This window comes from Perna viridis, chromosome 2 (assembly GCF_037379345.1).
Source record: "Perna viridis isolate PV_CMFRI_1.1 ecotype Kerala chromosome 2, ASM3737934v1, whole genome shotgun sequence".
Classification (NCBI taxonomy): Eukaryota; Metazoa; Mollusca; class Bivalvia; order Mytilida; family Mytilidae; genus Perna; species Perna viridis.
In genome coordinates this window covers 18,885,456-18,900,915 of record NC_142446.1, presented here as the reverse complement: position 1 = coordinate 18,900,915, position 15,460 = coordinate 18,885,456, and the positions used below count along the sequence as shown (strand labels likewise).

General features: G+C 33.0%; 1 protein-coding gene and 1 long non-coding RNA gene across 3 annotated transcripts; one reads left to right on the top strand and one right to left on the bottom strand.

The window, feature by feature from the left end:
* Positions 1 to 2,746: 2,746 nt before the first annotated feature.
* Positions 2,747 to 15,115, bottom strand: LOC148623931 (E3 ubiquitin-protein ligase Godzilla-like). 2 transcript variants are annotated; one of them, XM_088566245.1, is made up of 11 exons: positions 14,926 to 15,115; positions 14,065 to 14,158; positions 12,979 to 13,059; positions 8,612 to 8,740; positions 7,851 to 7,944; positions 7,246 to 7,322; positions 7,142 to 7,158; positions 6,655 to 6,778; positions 5,341 to 5,491; positions 4,786 to 4,866; positions 2,747 to 4,446 (listed from the first exon to the last, which is right to left on the bottom strand). In XM_088566245.1, exons 2-11 carry the CDS (start codon positions 14,149 to 14,151, stop codon positions 4,346 to 4,348), a joined length of 942 nt encoding a protein of 313 aa, XP_088422371.1. In that variant the 5' UTR covers positions 14,152 to 14,158; positions 14,926 to 15,115; the 3' UTR covers positions 2,747 to 4,345. The 2 variants fall into 2 exon arrangements, with proteins under 2 accessions (XP_088422371.1, XP_088422369.1); XM_088566243.1 differs by lacking the exon at positions 7,142 to 7,158 and having other exon boundaries at positions 7,229 to 7,322; positions 14,926 to 15,112.
* LOC148623932 (uncharacterized) lies at positions 10,813 to 12,812 on the top strand. Its single transcript, XR_015919579.1, has 2 exons — positions 10,813 to 12,251; positions 12,572 to 12,812. It is a non-coding gene; the product is annotated as an uncharacterized LOC148623932 (long non-coding RNA).
* Positions 15,116 to 15,460: the final 345 nt, after the last annotated feature.

Sequence of the window (15,460 nt, the reverse complement as noted above, 5' to 3'; positions counted from 1 at the left end):
TGCGTGTTGATAAAATAATTTACACGCAAGTTTGGAGAATTATGTGATATACATCGTTCTTTAACCAAATGATAATATTCCATTCAAGTGCTGAATATTAATAATACAAGTTGACAACTACATAATTCCAATAACGTACTTTTGAACGCCATTGTTTTCGAAAGAAAGAGTGAAGATCTAGTAAGTAATTGACAATTTCTTTATATGATTAGAGCTGTTTACCTTGATACAGTAATTTTTTTTTTAGTGAATTTGATTTTTGCTGTCTGATGTACATTTGCAACTGCATGTTGTCCTTTCAGTGAATTCAACAGATAATTTTGCTTGATGATCAGTGTAATAGGAATGAACAATATAAATCCATTCCTGGATACATGACAAGAGAAGATTCTTTATACAGTGCATATACGAGAAGCTACTGTCAATGACTTGTTAGGTCCAGTTAGGGAGTCATTTAGAACAAATCTGCTTTTACATTGATACCTTATGTTATAGATTTGGTACAACCAGCTCCCCGTTTATTCTAACTGGGCTCAAGGTGCCAAACTTAACATCTGCCTCTTGTCGTAAAAAAAATCAGATTTTCATAAAAACAAAAAGATACATAAGACCTGAAAAATAAAACAAGATAGACTTAAACGTCCTTCTGAAGCATTAAAATGTAGGTGGAAAATTGTTACAAACAGTATACTCACCCAAAAGTAATTGATTTGTAAAATAATATAAAACAAAAGAGTTGATACATGTACACGTAAACCAATCTACAAGCTATTATCAATATGATCATATCGTGAAACTGAACCGTGAAAATAAACGAATAATACTGAAGTTGAAAAAAACTTTAAAATGCGCGATAATTGAGATCGAAACTTAGCGAGAACTTAAAAATAGAAAAGTATATGCTGCTCACTGCAAGACATTACATACCTGCCTGCATGTCCTTGCTAAATATTATTAAAAGTCATTTTTACATCGATTTTTAAAGGTGTATAAAGGTGTTCGAAACAGTTTTTGATAATTTGAGTTATTGCAAAAATTAAAGACTTTTACTATTATTGTGTATAGTCTTTTAGGTAATGTTTAGTATATACAAAAAATCGTATGTAAGGGTGGTTTTTCCTGTGATTTACACATTGTGATTACATTAACTTATTTTTATATAATTAACATGTATTAAAACTTTGTAACATACACAAGACATATTTTGACTATGTTTAAATTACATGTATACTTTTCATAATGACGGCTGGCAAAACCAAAACTATGATCTTCAGTAAAAAAGTACATGTCGTATTCTCATGATTTTTAAGTGTTAAGAAAAAAAACTAAATTGTTGCTACCTATATGTGTGTATTTACCATATTAACCAAGATAAGTGTACTCCAAAGAACAAGTATGCCAAATAAGAAGGGTACAATCTTTATGCATTGAGTAAAAGCCCCGTGCAGGTTCGGGTGTTGAAAGAATAGGCAGGCAGCAGCGCTAAGCTTGTCGTAAAAGGCGACTAAATAGTGCTCAGAACCCTAGCCGGGGTGGTTGAATGGGGTACTCCTGGCGTGTTACATGCTGGGGTTGTCAGGCTGTAATACGGAAAAACTGACCGCAAACCATAGTGGTGCACCGTGTTGGGAAAGATGCCACGTTCCTCGCACGTTAAAGAACCCTACTGTGGTATTCTTCCGAAGTAGGAACCATAGGGCTCCGCCACAGGAGGCTAAATTGCCCGACCCTATACACCTCTCCCTATTTCCAGTGACAATCAAAATTTGTCGACCCCATTGTCCTTGTGTCCCATCCCTTTTTCATTTCATCATCATTTCATGTTCATTTATCATCAATTTCATGTTCATCGTCTGAATATAGCTGAAATATTGCTGCTCGGACGTTAAACCCCAACAAAAAAACAAACAAAACAAACATTGCATAAAAAATCAGAAACCTATCGAGACCGGTTAATTTTCAACTAAAACTACATAATTTCCTCATTGTTCCGTGGTTTTGAGGAAACTTCAATTATTGACGATATGCATTTTTTTCGAATGGGTCTTGTTTGTTCAATCTTCAATATCCAATTTTGTGGTGAAACGGGTATATACGTGCTAGACTTAATTGTAAAATGACGAATGATTATATTCTGGTCATTAGTAACTATTGAATAATTCTGACTAGATAATCAGGATAATTACATCAATTATCATAAGAGTGAAAGTTCAAGACTGATTTTGAACTCGTGTCTTGAATTTACTTAATTTGTTTTGTATTTTGCTCTTTTTATTTCCACTTATTTATTGATCATTTCTTCTGTACTGTTTTGACTACTGACTTTACAGATTTTAACTGACGGCAATTTTATGCTGACCATATATGTTAAATTATTCCGGAAGTAGTAAATCGTAATGGAAGCGGGAAGAGTAGCACGCAATAAAGCCTGGTTTAACCCATCTTTCATTATGGAACTGTCTGTACCAAGTCAGGACCATTGTGGCGATCTCAAACGTTCTTGATTTTACCCTGATAATGTAATTCAATATAGTGACTTCTTTTGACTATTGCCTAGATAATATCACTTCGGTAATTTTGTTATTACCCTTCATTGTCACGAACGGTAAAGAGTAATGGATGTACCATGAAAATTAAATTCTATTGACCGATCCTCAAGTCATAAAGGTAAGTAGGAAACAAACAATTGTATATGAAACATGCCATCGGGTTTATACATATATACATTCAAAAGTAAAAACAGCAGTAACAAATCATTTTTATTCATAAAAGGTACGAAGAACGAGGTAAACAATAAATATGTATTATAACACTGTACATAACAAATAATTATATAAAAAATCAAATCAATCCGCCGTATGACATATCAACATAAATACGAAACTAATCATTGAGCGACCATGCTACACCAAGGGTACGACTTTGCGTTATCCACTCGTGATGGGACAAAACCATTCGTTCAAATAACCGAAGCAGCAGTATACAAATGAAGACCATACTTAACAAATAAATCACGGAAACTCCATTTTATCATTGTTTTGCCATGGGCTTGACATTTATGTCGCATTGTTTTACCCCGAGCAATATCGAGGGGTTAAATAACAACATAAATGGCCAGCCCGTGGTAAAACAATGATAAAGTGGAGTTTATGTGATAAATTTCGATTCTAATTGGACAAGCTTCGTCATATTTTTTTAAAGATGCAGCCTGTGTGTCGCACGAAATGTTGGTCATGTGTTTACCACCTTTTACCATGGATATGGGCTAAAGAGCTTTGAATTACGTCATATTAGAAATTTAAAATTCATACGCCACAATGATTGATGAAAATATTTGAAGTATCAAACCAATGAATAATATGCAAATGAAGACCATGAAGGGAAACACCAAAGATAACAATTTATGTAGAATCAATCCATTATTCAATAATTCAATTTAAGAAGTTACACGGATTTTGATTGGATAAAAAAAATCGTCCATCATTACATAGACGAAATTTTGTAGTGACTAGCTGCGACATCAAACCTTTATTTACTGATTTACTCGTTGAAATTTAATATACTGAAATTAAATGCTAAAGAGTGACTGTTATATTTTTCGGTCCATTTGAAAAACCCTCAAATACCGGTGGTGCACACTTGAAAATATTCTTCGTAGTAGGTTATTTAGACTGCTCCACATGATTGAGGTTATTTCTTCATAGACCGAAAAAAAAATATAAGTAATTCCTAGAATAATTTCACTTTGACGATTGATCAATGAAGACAACTCGCGCTAAATGTGCACTTTCAAACAATTTGACCTGGATGTTGTTACATAGACAGTTAAACCACGCCACCGGTCAGCGTTTACACTTCACCAATTTGAACTGGACATCAATGAAACAACTGAACACAATGGAAAATAACGGAGGGTCAATGGGCGGGGCTTAATTTATTGTATTGTGGCCGCTGTCAAGATTTCACCATATAATAGCCAAATGACTACCAAAAACAAATTCTGAAGAAATATTGTTCAGTACAAAGATTCAAACTTTATTTATTTATAATACATGTATAGATCAGCAAAATCGTACGAAAGTGTTACAAACTCCCGTAACTGTCTATAATTATTGAGACATCAGGTTGATCTGTTGGTGGGATTCAGCTAACGCCTCACCTTCTTCATAATCTAATGACTGTCTAAATAAGCATAGAGATCACCTTGGAGCTTATAACTTAAAACATTAGTCCTAAGCGATGAATTGTCATTAAAAAGGGTAATATACTAAACTCATTTTAAGCATAAAAAAGAAGAGGAAGCTCATATAACAGTCACAACTGTGTAACAATGTTGACATCTGCGTCAAACATTGAGAATGGAAAGTGATATTGACATTCTTTTACAAACCGGACAGCTATTCTGTCGCTCCGTCAGCCATGGTTTTATGCACTTGACATGAAACTCTGAAAGGAACAAATATTACAAAGTTGTTTTGTTTCTGCTATCCTGTGCCGTTTTGCGTGCATGTAGTCTAAAGTTAAAATGCATAAAATGGGGCTTTGCTTCAAACCAAATCTCTCAATGCTTGTTACGTGTATAAATTAACACTAAAATGCTTAAAATGTCATTCGGTCAAAATGACAGCATGTTCTCTACTCATTATGTTCTGTCAGAAATGCACAAATCCTTTTTTGATCAACTTAATCCAAGTTAGATTTATAGCAAAACTGCAATGTTTCTGTTAAGTTGTATTGAAATTTCAACAGATGACAGTTTAAGAAAATATTAAAAGTTAATCTTACCGTGTTCACAAGGAAGTATCCATAGTTTATCATTAACCTCGAAATCATCGAGACACACGGCACAGGTATCATATCTATGTCCTGTATCAAATTAAAGTTGCGTTTTTATTTTCAACATTGACTTTTATTCAGAATGAAATTTAAGCTAACCAACAGAGTGTGGATCCAAATTAAATTTATGGGATGATAAACGAGGAAACAATATTGTGAAAATGATTTTGCATAAGTGTAAACACACGTGTAAATACACTGCGTTTTTTTAAACACTAGCAAGAACTAATTCACTATTAAAAAGCAAAGATATATTCAATATCAACAAGGCAAGGGCAAATTTATTATTCTTTTTACTTTTATTTTTCCTTTATTTATTGATTAAAATTGAACTAATTTCTATAGTGCATGGCATTGTAATGGTTAAACCGATTGTTGACGAATTACTATTACACGTCAGTTCAGTATCCGACAAGTAGATTATGGGTACTGTACAGTAGAGTAGAAATACTTTTTGCTGAAATTAAGTACCTAAAAATAAAAACAAAACAATATTTAGTTTACCTTCTTTGAATTTTTCAGCTCGTATTTGTGGTTTACTCGACTTATTTTTGGATCCTACACATCCTGTTGGGCATGTTGGTTTAATTCTGCTTTGTCTTCTTCGCCCGAGACGATTTGAAGACCCCCACATGAAGTCACAACATTCTTTACACTATGAAATCAAACAATTATAGAAACATTTTTTCTTACCAAAAAAATATGCATGTATCTCACTAATCATATTATTATTTTTTTAAAAGTTATTGTTTATTTTTTTTATTAATATTTTATATTATAACTCACAATGTGAAACAAAGTTGCATTGGTGTAGGAATATTTTATTTGTAGCAACACGTTTTTGCGACATTTGTACTTTATTTGTTTTAGCTTATACTTGTTCAATGAAAGTTATTTCAGAAGGTATCCTGTACATAAGTTGTGATTACATTCTTTTGTTCGTAAAAAAACATTTATTTTTAAACAAAGGGATAAGTCCGTTATTTTAAAATTTATCTCATAAACCTATGATGAGTTTTCGTAGTTTTAGTCAAGTGAATACTAAGAACAGTATCATAAAAACCATAAAACAAAAAAATCCGAGTAATAGAACGATCCTTATGATTAACCCTACCAACAATTCAAGTAAGTCGTGGTAAGGAAAGACTTCGGTATGAAGTTACTGTCCTTTGAAGTTAAACAATTCCGTTTTTGCATGTTTTGGGTTTATATTAAAAAAATCGTAGCTGATGTTGGAAAGGTTTAAACAGCGTATAATATTCTTTTATTCCTGACACCAAATATTCATAAGGCAAAAAAATGAGTTCATGATAATTGATTTATACCATCAAGAGCCTCTGGTATTATATACGAGGTTTGTTATTATTAGATGTTGTGTACACAATTTCACGACTTTCATAATAACACATTAGCAAGACTTATTCACTTTTATAAATTACAATAAACAGTAATATACTGGTTTGAAAACAATATAGAACAACAGATTTCTTGCTCTATAGGTTATTTAGAATTATGTGCTTCTATGTAATGAAGTGTATTCCTATGGGTCGATTGAAAATCTATTGTACTTCCGAACAAATCAATGCAATCGCAGTTTCTGATGGAGTTTTCCCCGGCTTCCACGGGTAAACTACACAATTCAGAAGTTATTTCTAACACAATGTCTTCTGTACGATAATGCATTAGAATGCTCACTACTCATTACCTGAAATGTTATAGATATCGTAATAATTAGTCACAAAAAAGGGGAGTTCTTTCAAGATTGGTACGATCATAACAACATTATGATACTATATCTACGATATGTGGTATACATACATGAGCTTTAAAACAACAGCAAATCAATACGAAACAAATAGTAATAGGGGTCGTAATCAATAATGTCCACAGGAAACTGTTGTGTTCGTCGGCCTCCTCATCATTAGATATATCCACATATACCCTGTAAAAGCATTATTATTTATGAAATTTGAAGCAACAGTTATAAAAAGTTTGTATATGTATGCATAAAAACGCCCGTTTAGGTAAATTATCGAAGAAATAATTCGGTGTACAGTAGCTTACTAGTAATAATTAAAGATTATGTCATGTATGCAATAAGGTATAGATAATCAGTATCAGTATTCTATTAATTTAAACAGGAAGTGCATATATTTTCATTAAAGATTCATGTTAAATCTGATAAAACAGTGACGTCACCATGTATTCATTCATATACCGTGGAGTAAGTCTAATCTTTCACATAAAGTGGAGTAAGTCTAGCCTTTCACATACCGTGAAGTAAGTCTAGCAACCTTTCACATACTGTGGAGTAAGTTTAACCTTTCACATACCGTGGAGTAAGTCTAGTAACCTTTCACATACTGTGGAGTAAGTCTAACCTTTCACGTACCGTGGAGTAAGTCTAACATCAAACGATGATAAAAAGATTCCCGCTTTGTGCCCAACAAACACTGATGGTATCATTACATCTCTCGCTTCTGAACCTAATGAACAGTCAAAAACATTTTTGTTCCTTTAAATCTATTAAATTACGTGAATGATCATTAAACATACAATGTAGTTACAAGTGCAACGACATCCTTTTCAACAGAGTTTTTATTGGATTTTTTAAAACAGAAATGTAGTTGTAATGACGACAAAATACAACAAGAACGTACGGGTATACACCCCCTATGTTTCCTACAATTTGTATGTAATAAATGTTACTTCAGGTACAAACCAGGTACCATATTCTTTCTGGGGGAAAAATAGCAAAGCTAATGTAATATACTAATGATAACTAAATTTCATGCGAAAATGAAACGTTTCTGCTTAGTTTTAAGCAAGAGTTCCGTCAAGAGATTTCGAGAAGACAAGTGTGTTCATCGAGCGGAATAACAGAGGGGCAGAAGCTATTCTACGATCAGGAAATTCTAAATATATAAAACTATAATCAGGTCGATTTACTGTTTTTAATGCACATGTATGTGATTATTATGTCAATGAGTTTCTTTAAAACATAGTTCCATTACCTAATGAAGCAATCATTTGGACGAGGGAGTCTCCTCCCTTTATGTTATTGAATACAATTACAGCATTGTATGACATGTTTTGAGCGGCAAGCACCTGAAACATTACATCAAATAGACATCAATTATGATTGCTTTAAAGAAGAAAATCAGTTCATAGTTCACTAATCTAAATATGAATTAAAAGCAATATCTCAACATTTCAAAGCATGGATCTACATAACGACATTTTACAACTACAATAAATATTGATTGTCCAATGTTTTATGGTCTCTCTTATGGTAAATTGTCGTTGTTGTTCGGTTGTAAAGACAAGAATGTATAGACAAATCATTAAGTCAACCGTTTTGAAACAGCTTTTGGATAAGTTTGGTAGTAAATTAGATGTAAAATTTTCCATGACGTCTACACTCTACGCCTAAATGTTGAATAAAATAACTGTCGTAAGACGTTATGAAATCTCCTTTTTCTAGAAAAAAAAACAGGCCAACTGTTCAAATAACATATTTTTTTCTCTCAAGTCGTCATGTGAACAGTAATATTTGAAATTCTAATAATTTCATTTACAGATGGTAACTAGAGCTTTACCATGAACAGCTTTCCTACTCTTTTTTTGTTTTTGTTTTTTGTTTTTTGTTTTGTTTTGTTTTTTTTTTTTTTGTTTAGAATTCATAGATTTCTAAAAAGAATTGAACTAGTCAATGTGAGCCAAAAATGGTCGCCGTTGTTCTCATTTTATTCAGTAAAGAAAATAATATAATTACCATTTTAACAAATTTACATCCTTCCCGCTGCATGAGGGCAATTAGTTTTGATCCATTCCTGGCTGGAGGATTTACGGGCGTATAGTCTGTGCATGAATTATTTATTGGTCTAAGGTATACCAGTTTTCCCTGCAAGAATGATTTCGGGTAGTTTCGTTGGTGCATAAAACATGTGTATATTTTTGTAAAGCGGGGCGGATATTGACTATAGGATAAAACACAGTGACTGTTTACCCAGAATTTATCGATGTGTAATATTGGACCATTCACTCACAAACAAATAAGAGTCTTGTGCCAGGTTTGTTAGTGATGGGGCGGATATCTTAAATTCTAGAAAGAAAAAAAAACAGTAAAACTTTTATAACTTAGATCCCAAAATATTTGAAATGTATCTTTTTCCTTCTTTTAGAATCTTTCATTCATTGAAATTGACATGACTGACGGTTTTCAACCGACAAAGTGACGTGAGCTGTCAATATCAATATTTGAAGAAATATGAGGTACAGTACTGATAACCAAGAGGACGCTTACCCTACCGGTGCACCTGGTCCATGCTCCCAGTTTTAAGTGAAGTCTGAGTTGCTCATTTCCTTTTGTTACTTTGTATGCATGATTTTAGTTACTTTATGTTCTTTGTTGTGTATGTCTAGATCTGTTTTCCATGTCTCGTCTTTGTCACTGGATTACATTCTTTTGATTACCGCAATAACCTTGGTTTCCTTTGATTACTCTTTCAAAGTTGAAATATGCATACCACTCATTTAGTTTGAATGTTAAAACACAGTAATAGACATTACTTATAAAAGAACATTTATAATTACGACAACGTAACCCTATGTCCGACACTTCCAGCAGGGTTACAATTTCACCCAATTGCTAGCAATGACTGCGAAAAATATGAGATATAAACTGATATAAAATATTAATTGGAATGAAATATCTAGTATTTTCCAGCTTTAATCATTTCTTGTTATACTTAAAAATCATAATTTTACTACTTCTTATAAACTTAATTTTATTTCTTCGTGTTCAAATTCTGATCTTGAACTTCATGAAATAAAGTTTATTTTTAAATTGATGTTTGTTGGGGTTTAACGCCCGAGTAGCAATATTTCAGCTGTATTCAGGCGATGAACACGCAGTGGATGATAAAATGAACATGAAATGATGATGAAATGAAAAATGGGATGGGACACAAGGATAATGGGGTCGACAAATTTTGATTGCCACTGGATATTGGGAGAGGTGGGTAGGGTCGGGCAATTTAGCCTCCTGTGGTTCCTACTCCGGGAGAATACCCAAGGAGGGTTCTTTAACGTGCGAGGAACGTGGCATCTTTCCCAACACGGTGCACCACTATGGTTTGCAGTCAGATTTTCCGTATTATAGCCTTGCAACTCCAGCATGAAACACGCCAGGGGTACCCCATTCCACCACCTGGGGCACACAACCCAGCTGCTCTGTGGGCAGAGCACCCTAGCCCCGGCTAGTTCTGAGCACTATTTAGTCGCCTTTTACGTCAAGCTTAGTGCTGCTGCAGGCCTATTCTTTTGACACCCGGACCTGCACGGGTCTTATTTTTAAATTGAATATAGACAATGATTTGAAAGTTGTTTAAAGATAACATGATATAACAGTATAGAATGATTATATACATTTAAGAAAAAATAAACACAATGTTGTTAATTATTTTAGCCATGAACTGGGGTTGCCTTCACTATAAAGTTCCAGATCATAAGTTTTAATATTTTCAAGGGTGTTTCAATTGATTTTCTATCGTCTGGGTTGACGGCTTGTCTTTATCCTTGCCCAGTAGTATTCACCCTTGGCAAAGGCCGAAAATGTATGCCTTGTTTTCTTTCCTCCATCACGTGTGATATGTATTTTGTTAAATATGTATTTAGTTTGTTTTTCTTTAAACGTTGCTACTTACAACTTATTTTATTATTAATATTCACGGATTAGCCGCATCACAACTTACATTATTGTTCTTTCAAAATTGTATTTCAGAATATACGATGTCCAAAATAAATGAGATATAAACCTGATAATACTGTGTCACACCTTTATTCGGCTCTGTCTTTTATTGAAGCGATTGAAGCCATATGTCAGTGTACGATATGTTCATCGTATTTACAGAGATGTAAAAAAAGATATTAAATTTAGCAGACAGAACATAATTTTTAAAATGGTAGTCAAGGACTGTGACGTTCATAATTTCATAATAGTTATGAACATTATACTCTATTATATGTTATATTTTTCCTTGCATTTTTGACATCGGGAGCTCTCTATTATCATCACTTTGACTTTCGTTTTACATCGGCTTCCTGTTTCCTGTGTTATCGATTTCCTGTTTCCGAATGTGACCTTGGTTTGATTGTGCACCACAATCTTAATCGTATTTTTCATATATCCATCGTTGTGTGACACCTCACTATGTAAGTATTCTAAACGAGGGAAGTTCGTTCAAGTTATGGCCGATACATTTTGGACAAAATGGAAACAAGAATATATGCAAACTTTACAACCACGTAGAAAGTGGGAACAAAATCAGACACACATTCAGGTGAATGATGTAGTAATTCTGAAGGAAAATGATCTTCATCGCAATGACTTGCCAATTGATATTATCGAAAATACTTTTCCTGGAACTGATGGACTTGTCCGTAAAGTGCAATTGAAAGTAATGAGAGATGGTCAACCAAGGACTTGTGTTCGTCCAGTTACCCAGCTTGTTCGATTGAATATGTAATTGTTTTGTGTTCAGGTATATCTGACTGATATTTTGCATAATTTAAGGAACTTGATAGGTTTTATTAATTTGACATTTGATATTGCAAAGTTTTGATATATACCCCGGTATATTTTTTCCCTCTTTGTACTTTGATATCTAGTCCTCCTTTTGAGGTTGATATATGTTTTATATCAGACGGGGTGTGTGATGTTCATAATTTCATAAAAGTTATGAACATTATACTTTATTATATGTTATATTTTTCCTTGCATTTTTGACATCGGGAGCACTCTAGGATAGAAATGCGCAATTCTTTGTTTACATTCTACCGGGAACTTTTTTTACCCCAACATGGTACTGAGTACTGAATACAAGGTGGTACCTGATTGGTTGGATATGGCTTGAAATTTATTTTCATTTCAAAGCTTACCCATTTATGATTGATTTTATTTTGGTAATAATTAATAAAATGTTATAGGGTTGAGATGATTTCTCATAAATGAAATCTAGGTGCTTCATTTTTTTTGCAGTGTATTTTGTGCTGAATTTTCAAGAGTCCATAACAACTGAAATTTAGGTCAACTTTTGCCGCATGACCATGTACTTTTTTTGTGCAAATAAAAAGTATGCTTTTCTAGTTTTAGGAACTGAAATCCATTTTCTGCTAATTTGTGTGGTTTTCTTGAAATTAATTTTCAAACTACATAGGTACCCTATGGAAAATGCACTACAAATAATTGCGCTCTTGTATCCTCTATTATCACTACTTTCACTTTCGTTTTATATTGGCTTCCCGTTTACTGTGTTATCGATTTCCTGTTTCTAAATGTGACCTTGGTTTGATTGTGCACCACAATCTTAATCGTATTTTTATGTATCCATCGTTGTGTGACACCTCACTGTGTAAGTAGAACCTTTGTTTTTATGACTATATTTAAGTGAGGTATGATTTATTAATCTGTGGAAAAGTGAATATTTTTGTGATTTTGAGATATCTTTCCAGATAACTGTTTAAATTTTACTTTTCCATTTAAACTTCATTTGTAAACTTTTTTTTTGGATAGTACTATTTTTCTTTTTCATTTTTGAAAATTCATTTGTTAATTGTATGGCTAATCTTTAAAGTTCATTGTGGTTTTTCAGTGACATTTTGCATATGTCTTTTGTAGGTTTTGTTTAGTTGTATCAATTAATACATTTTCCCTTTTTGTTTCTTTTTGTAGCTTTTTACCGCATGTAGTCACACTATCAACAGTCATAATTGCATAACATCTTTTTGTCATGCATGTACCATGCAACTGTGTTAATGACCATGAACCATAGGTTATGTTACAACTGTGTTAATGACCATGAACCATAGGTTATGTTACAACTGTGTTAATGACCATGAACCATAGGTTATGTTACAACTGTGTTAATGACCATGAACCATAGGTTATGTTACAATAAATGATTGACTTTTTACTTCTGTATTTGATTTTGGTTATGCTATCTGTTGTGCTCCAAACAGAATAAGGACGTTACACCCCCCCCCCCCCCACCCCCACCCTCCCTTTAAAAAAAAACAAGATACAAAAACAAAACAAATCAAAACAAAAATGATATTTTTAATAGCCATTAATGTACTAACCTCAATTCCGTAATCTGGTATGCCTGGACCAAATGCGGCTAGTTTATCATCGAAAATAGACTTAGTGTTATCTTCATGTATCTTATAAGAAGTGGAAAATGTCATTATTTCATGAGAAATCTGAGAAATCGTCTAAATACACAACATAAGTATTGTACCAACTTAGATAAAATTGATAAAATACCTATTATGAATATCTAGGGGGCAGACCATAATATTCTCACGGTGAATTTCTGTGCATATCGCCCACTGCTGGTTTGAATCTTTGGCAAGTTGCTTTTATACGGTTAAAAGAGAGAATCTTAACTCTTATTGAATGTAAGATATCATTATATTGTAATGCTTCATATATGTCAATGTTTTCATCTGAAGCGATAGTTATTTAGTTTTATTGCAACTTTTTTATTATTGTGCTGTGTATCAGAGGCAGGCTCTTGTGTGAAGGTTTTAAAAATACGCCTCATACGCTGCCTAAAAGTTTTAAACTCCGATATACAGAAGGTTTTTAGTAGTAATATGTTAATGACAAACATAATACAGATGAAGGGTTTTCATACTGTAAATCATTTTTTGTATTTTTTACTTTTTTCTTATTATTTTCACTTTGACACGCCTTGCGCACGAAGTTCATGACCTAATTTGAAGTTTGTGTCTTTTTTGTTGAACTTGTATTTCAATTGTATTAATTCCTTTTGTATTCACTTATTTATTGCCTTCATTTTCCATGCTGTTTTCTCTAATGATTTTACCGATTTCCAGAGGAGGCCATTCTATGCATGCTTGTTTATATTAAAATATACCGTCACACATTTTTGTTCATTTAAATTGTACACAGGAAAATATGCACTATGCGTTTTACGCATTTTTTTATTTATATATGTAATACGCATGGGAACAATGCGTTTTACGCCTGTTTTGCCCTGTATGGGAACCATATGTGAAAATAGATGCGTTTTACGTATGTAAAAAACGCATGTAAAACACACGTTTTACATGCGTAAAACATGTGGTGCATTTTTTCCTGTGTACTTGTATTTCAAACCGAATATATGCACGTGTATTAGTGTGTATTAATGATATACGTACCACCGTGACACTACATTCAGCATACTTCACAATGGTTAGTAAAACCAGGGTGTTGGACACGTAAGAAATAAATGTCGTCATCTTCATTTCTTTTCTGAAGTTTATAAAGTAGACAAGTAACAACGTTTGATGAGAGATTAAGGATACATACAAATATTCAATAAGGTAAGAATTAATTCATATAAATTTGATATGATCTTTTCTAACTTGAGTGTTAGCTCAACAACCTAATATATCAATATTATATGGACATAACACTTCTCTGATTTTATTACCAGGAAGTACAGTGTATAATCGGATGAATACTCCAATAATAAGTTTTCGGATTTTCCTACTGAATGAGATATCAAAACTTAATTGAAGATGTAATAATGGTTGTCTCACCACAACGTTTTGTAAGTCATAAGCATGGTTATTTTCAGTTGTTTATTAGTAATCAGTAATGTAGTTATTACCCCTCCCCTTCCAATTTTATAGGTAATCAGTAATGTAGTTTTCACCCCCTTCGGTTTTATTGGTAATATCAGTAATGTAGTTATCACCCGGCGCTCCCCCTCCGGTTTTATTGGTAATCAGTAATGTAGTTATCACCCCTCCCCCTCCAGTTTTATTGGTAATCAGTAATGTAGTTATCACCCCTCCCCTCCAGTTTTATTGGTAATATCAGTAATGTAGTTATCACCCAGCGCTCCCCCTCCGGTTTTATTGGTAATCAGTAATGTAGTTATCACCCCTCCCCCTCCGGTTTTATTGGTAATCAGTAATGTAGTTATCACCCCCCTCCAGTTTTGGTTGTCAAACGAAAACTTATTACGCATGTTACTATACTTTCGGCTTCTAATTTATATAGACTTTACTTACCAAATAGTGAACTCGAAATGTAACAGTTCTAAATGTTCGTGCGAATATTTCCTATTTGATCGCTTCCTTAAATACTAGTGTTACTACGTATTATTAAGTAAATTTGACATTGTTATTCAATACACAAATAAACGTTTTACTGTTGTACACTAATCTGAAAAAATGGGTATATATATGTTCACCTACCCCTATTCAGGTAAGTGACGATTTGCCATGGTTGACGGACTTTTTCCATTTAATTCTTCGACGTGTTTAAAATCAGTCGATAACACTTGAACTTTTAAAAATGTTATATATAATAGCATAGGCTACATGTATGTTACGTGTTGCATTTGTCATCAGATTTTTAAAGCAGAATATATATATATATATACTAGTGGTATAAGTTCATGAAGCCAAGTAATCTGGATTAACAATACCCTGGTTTCTACATCCATTCAATATTGGTATACAAAACGGTCATTGGGAAAGCATATTATTTAATGTTTTTTTTTAAATAGAAAGTACTTGTACCAGAAAGATCTCAATTGTTCTT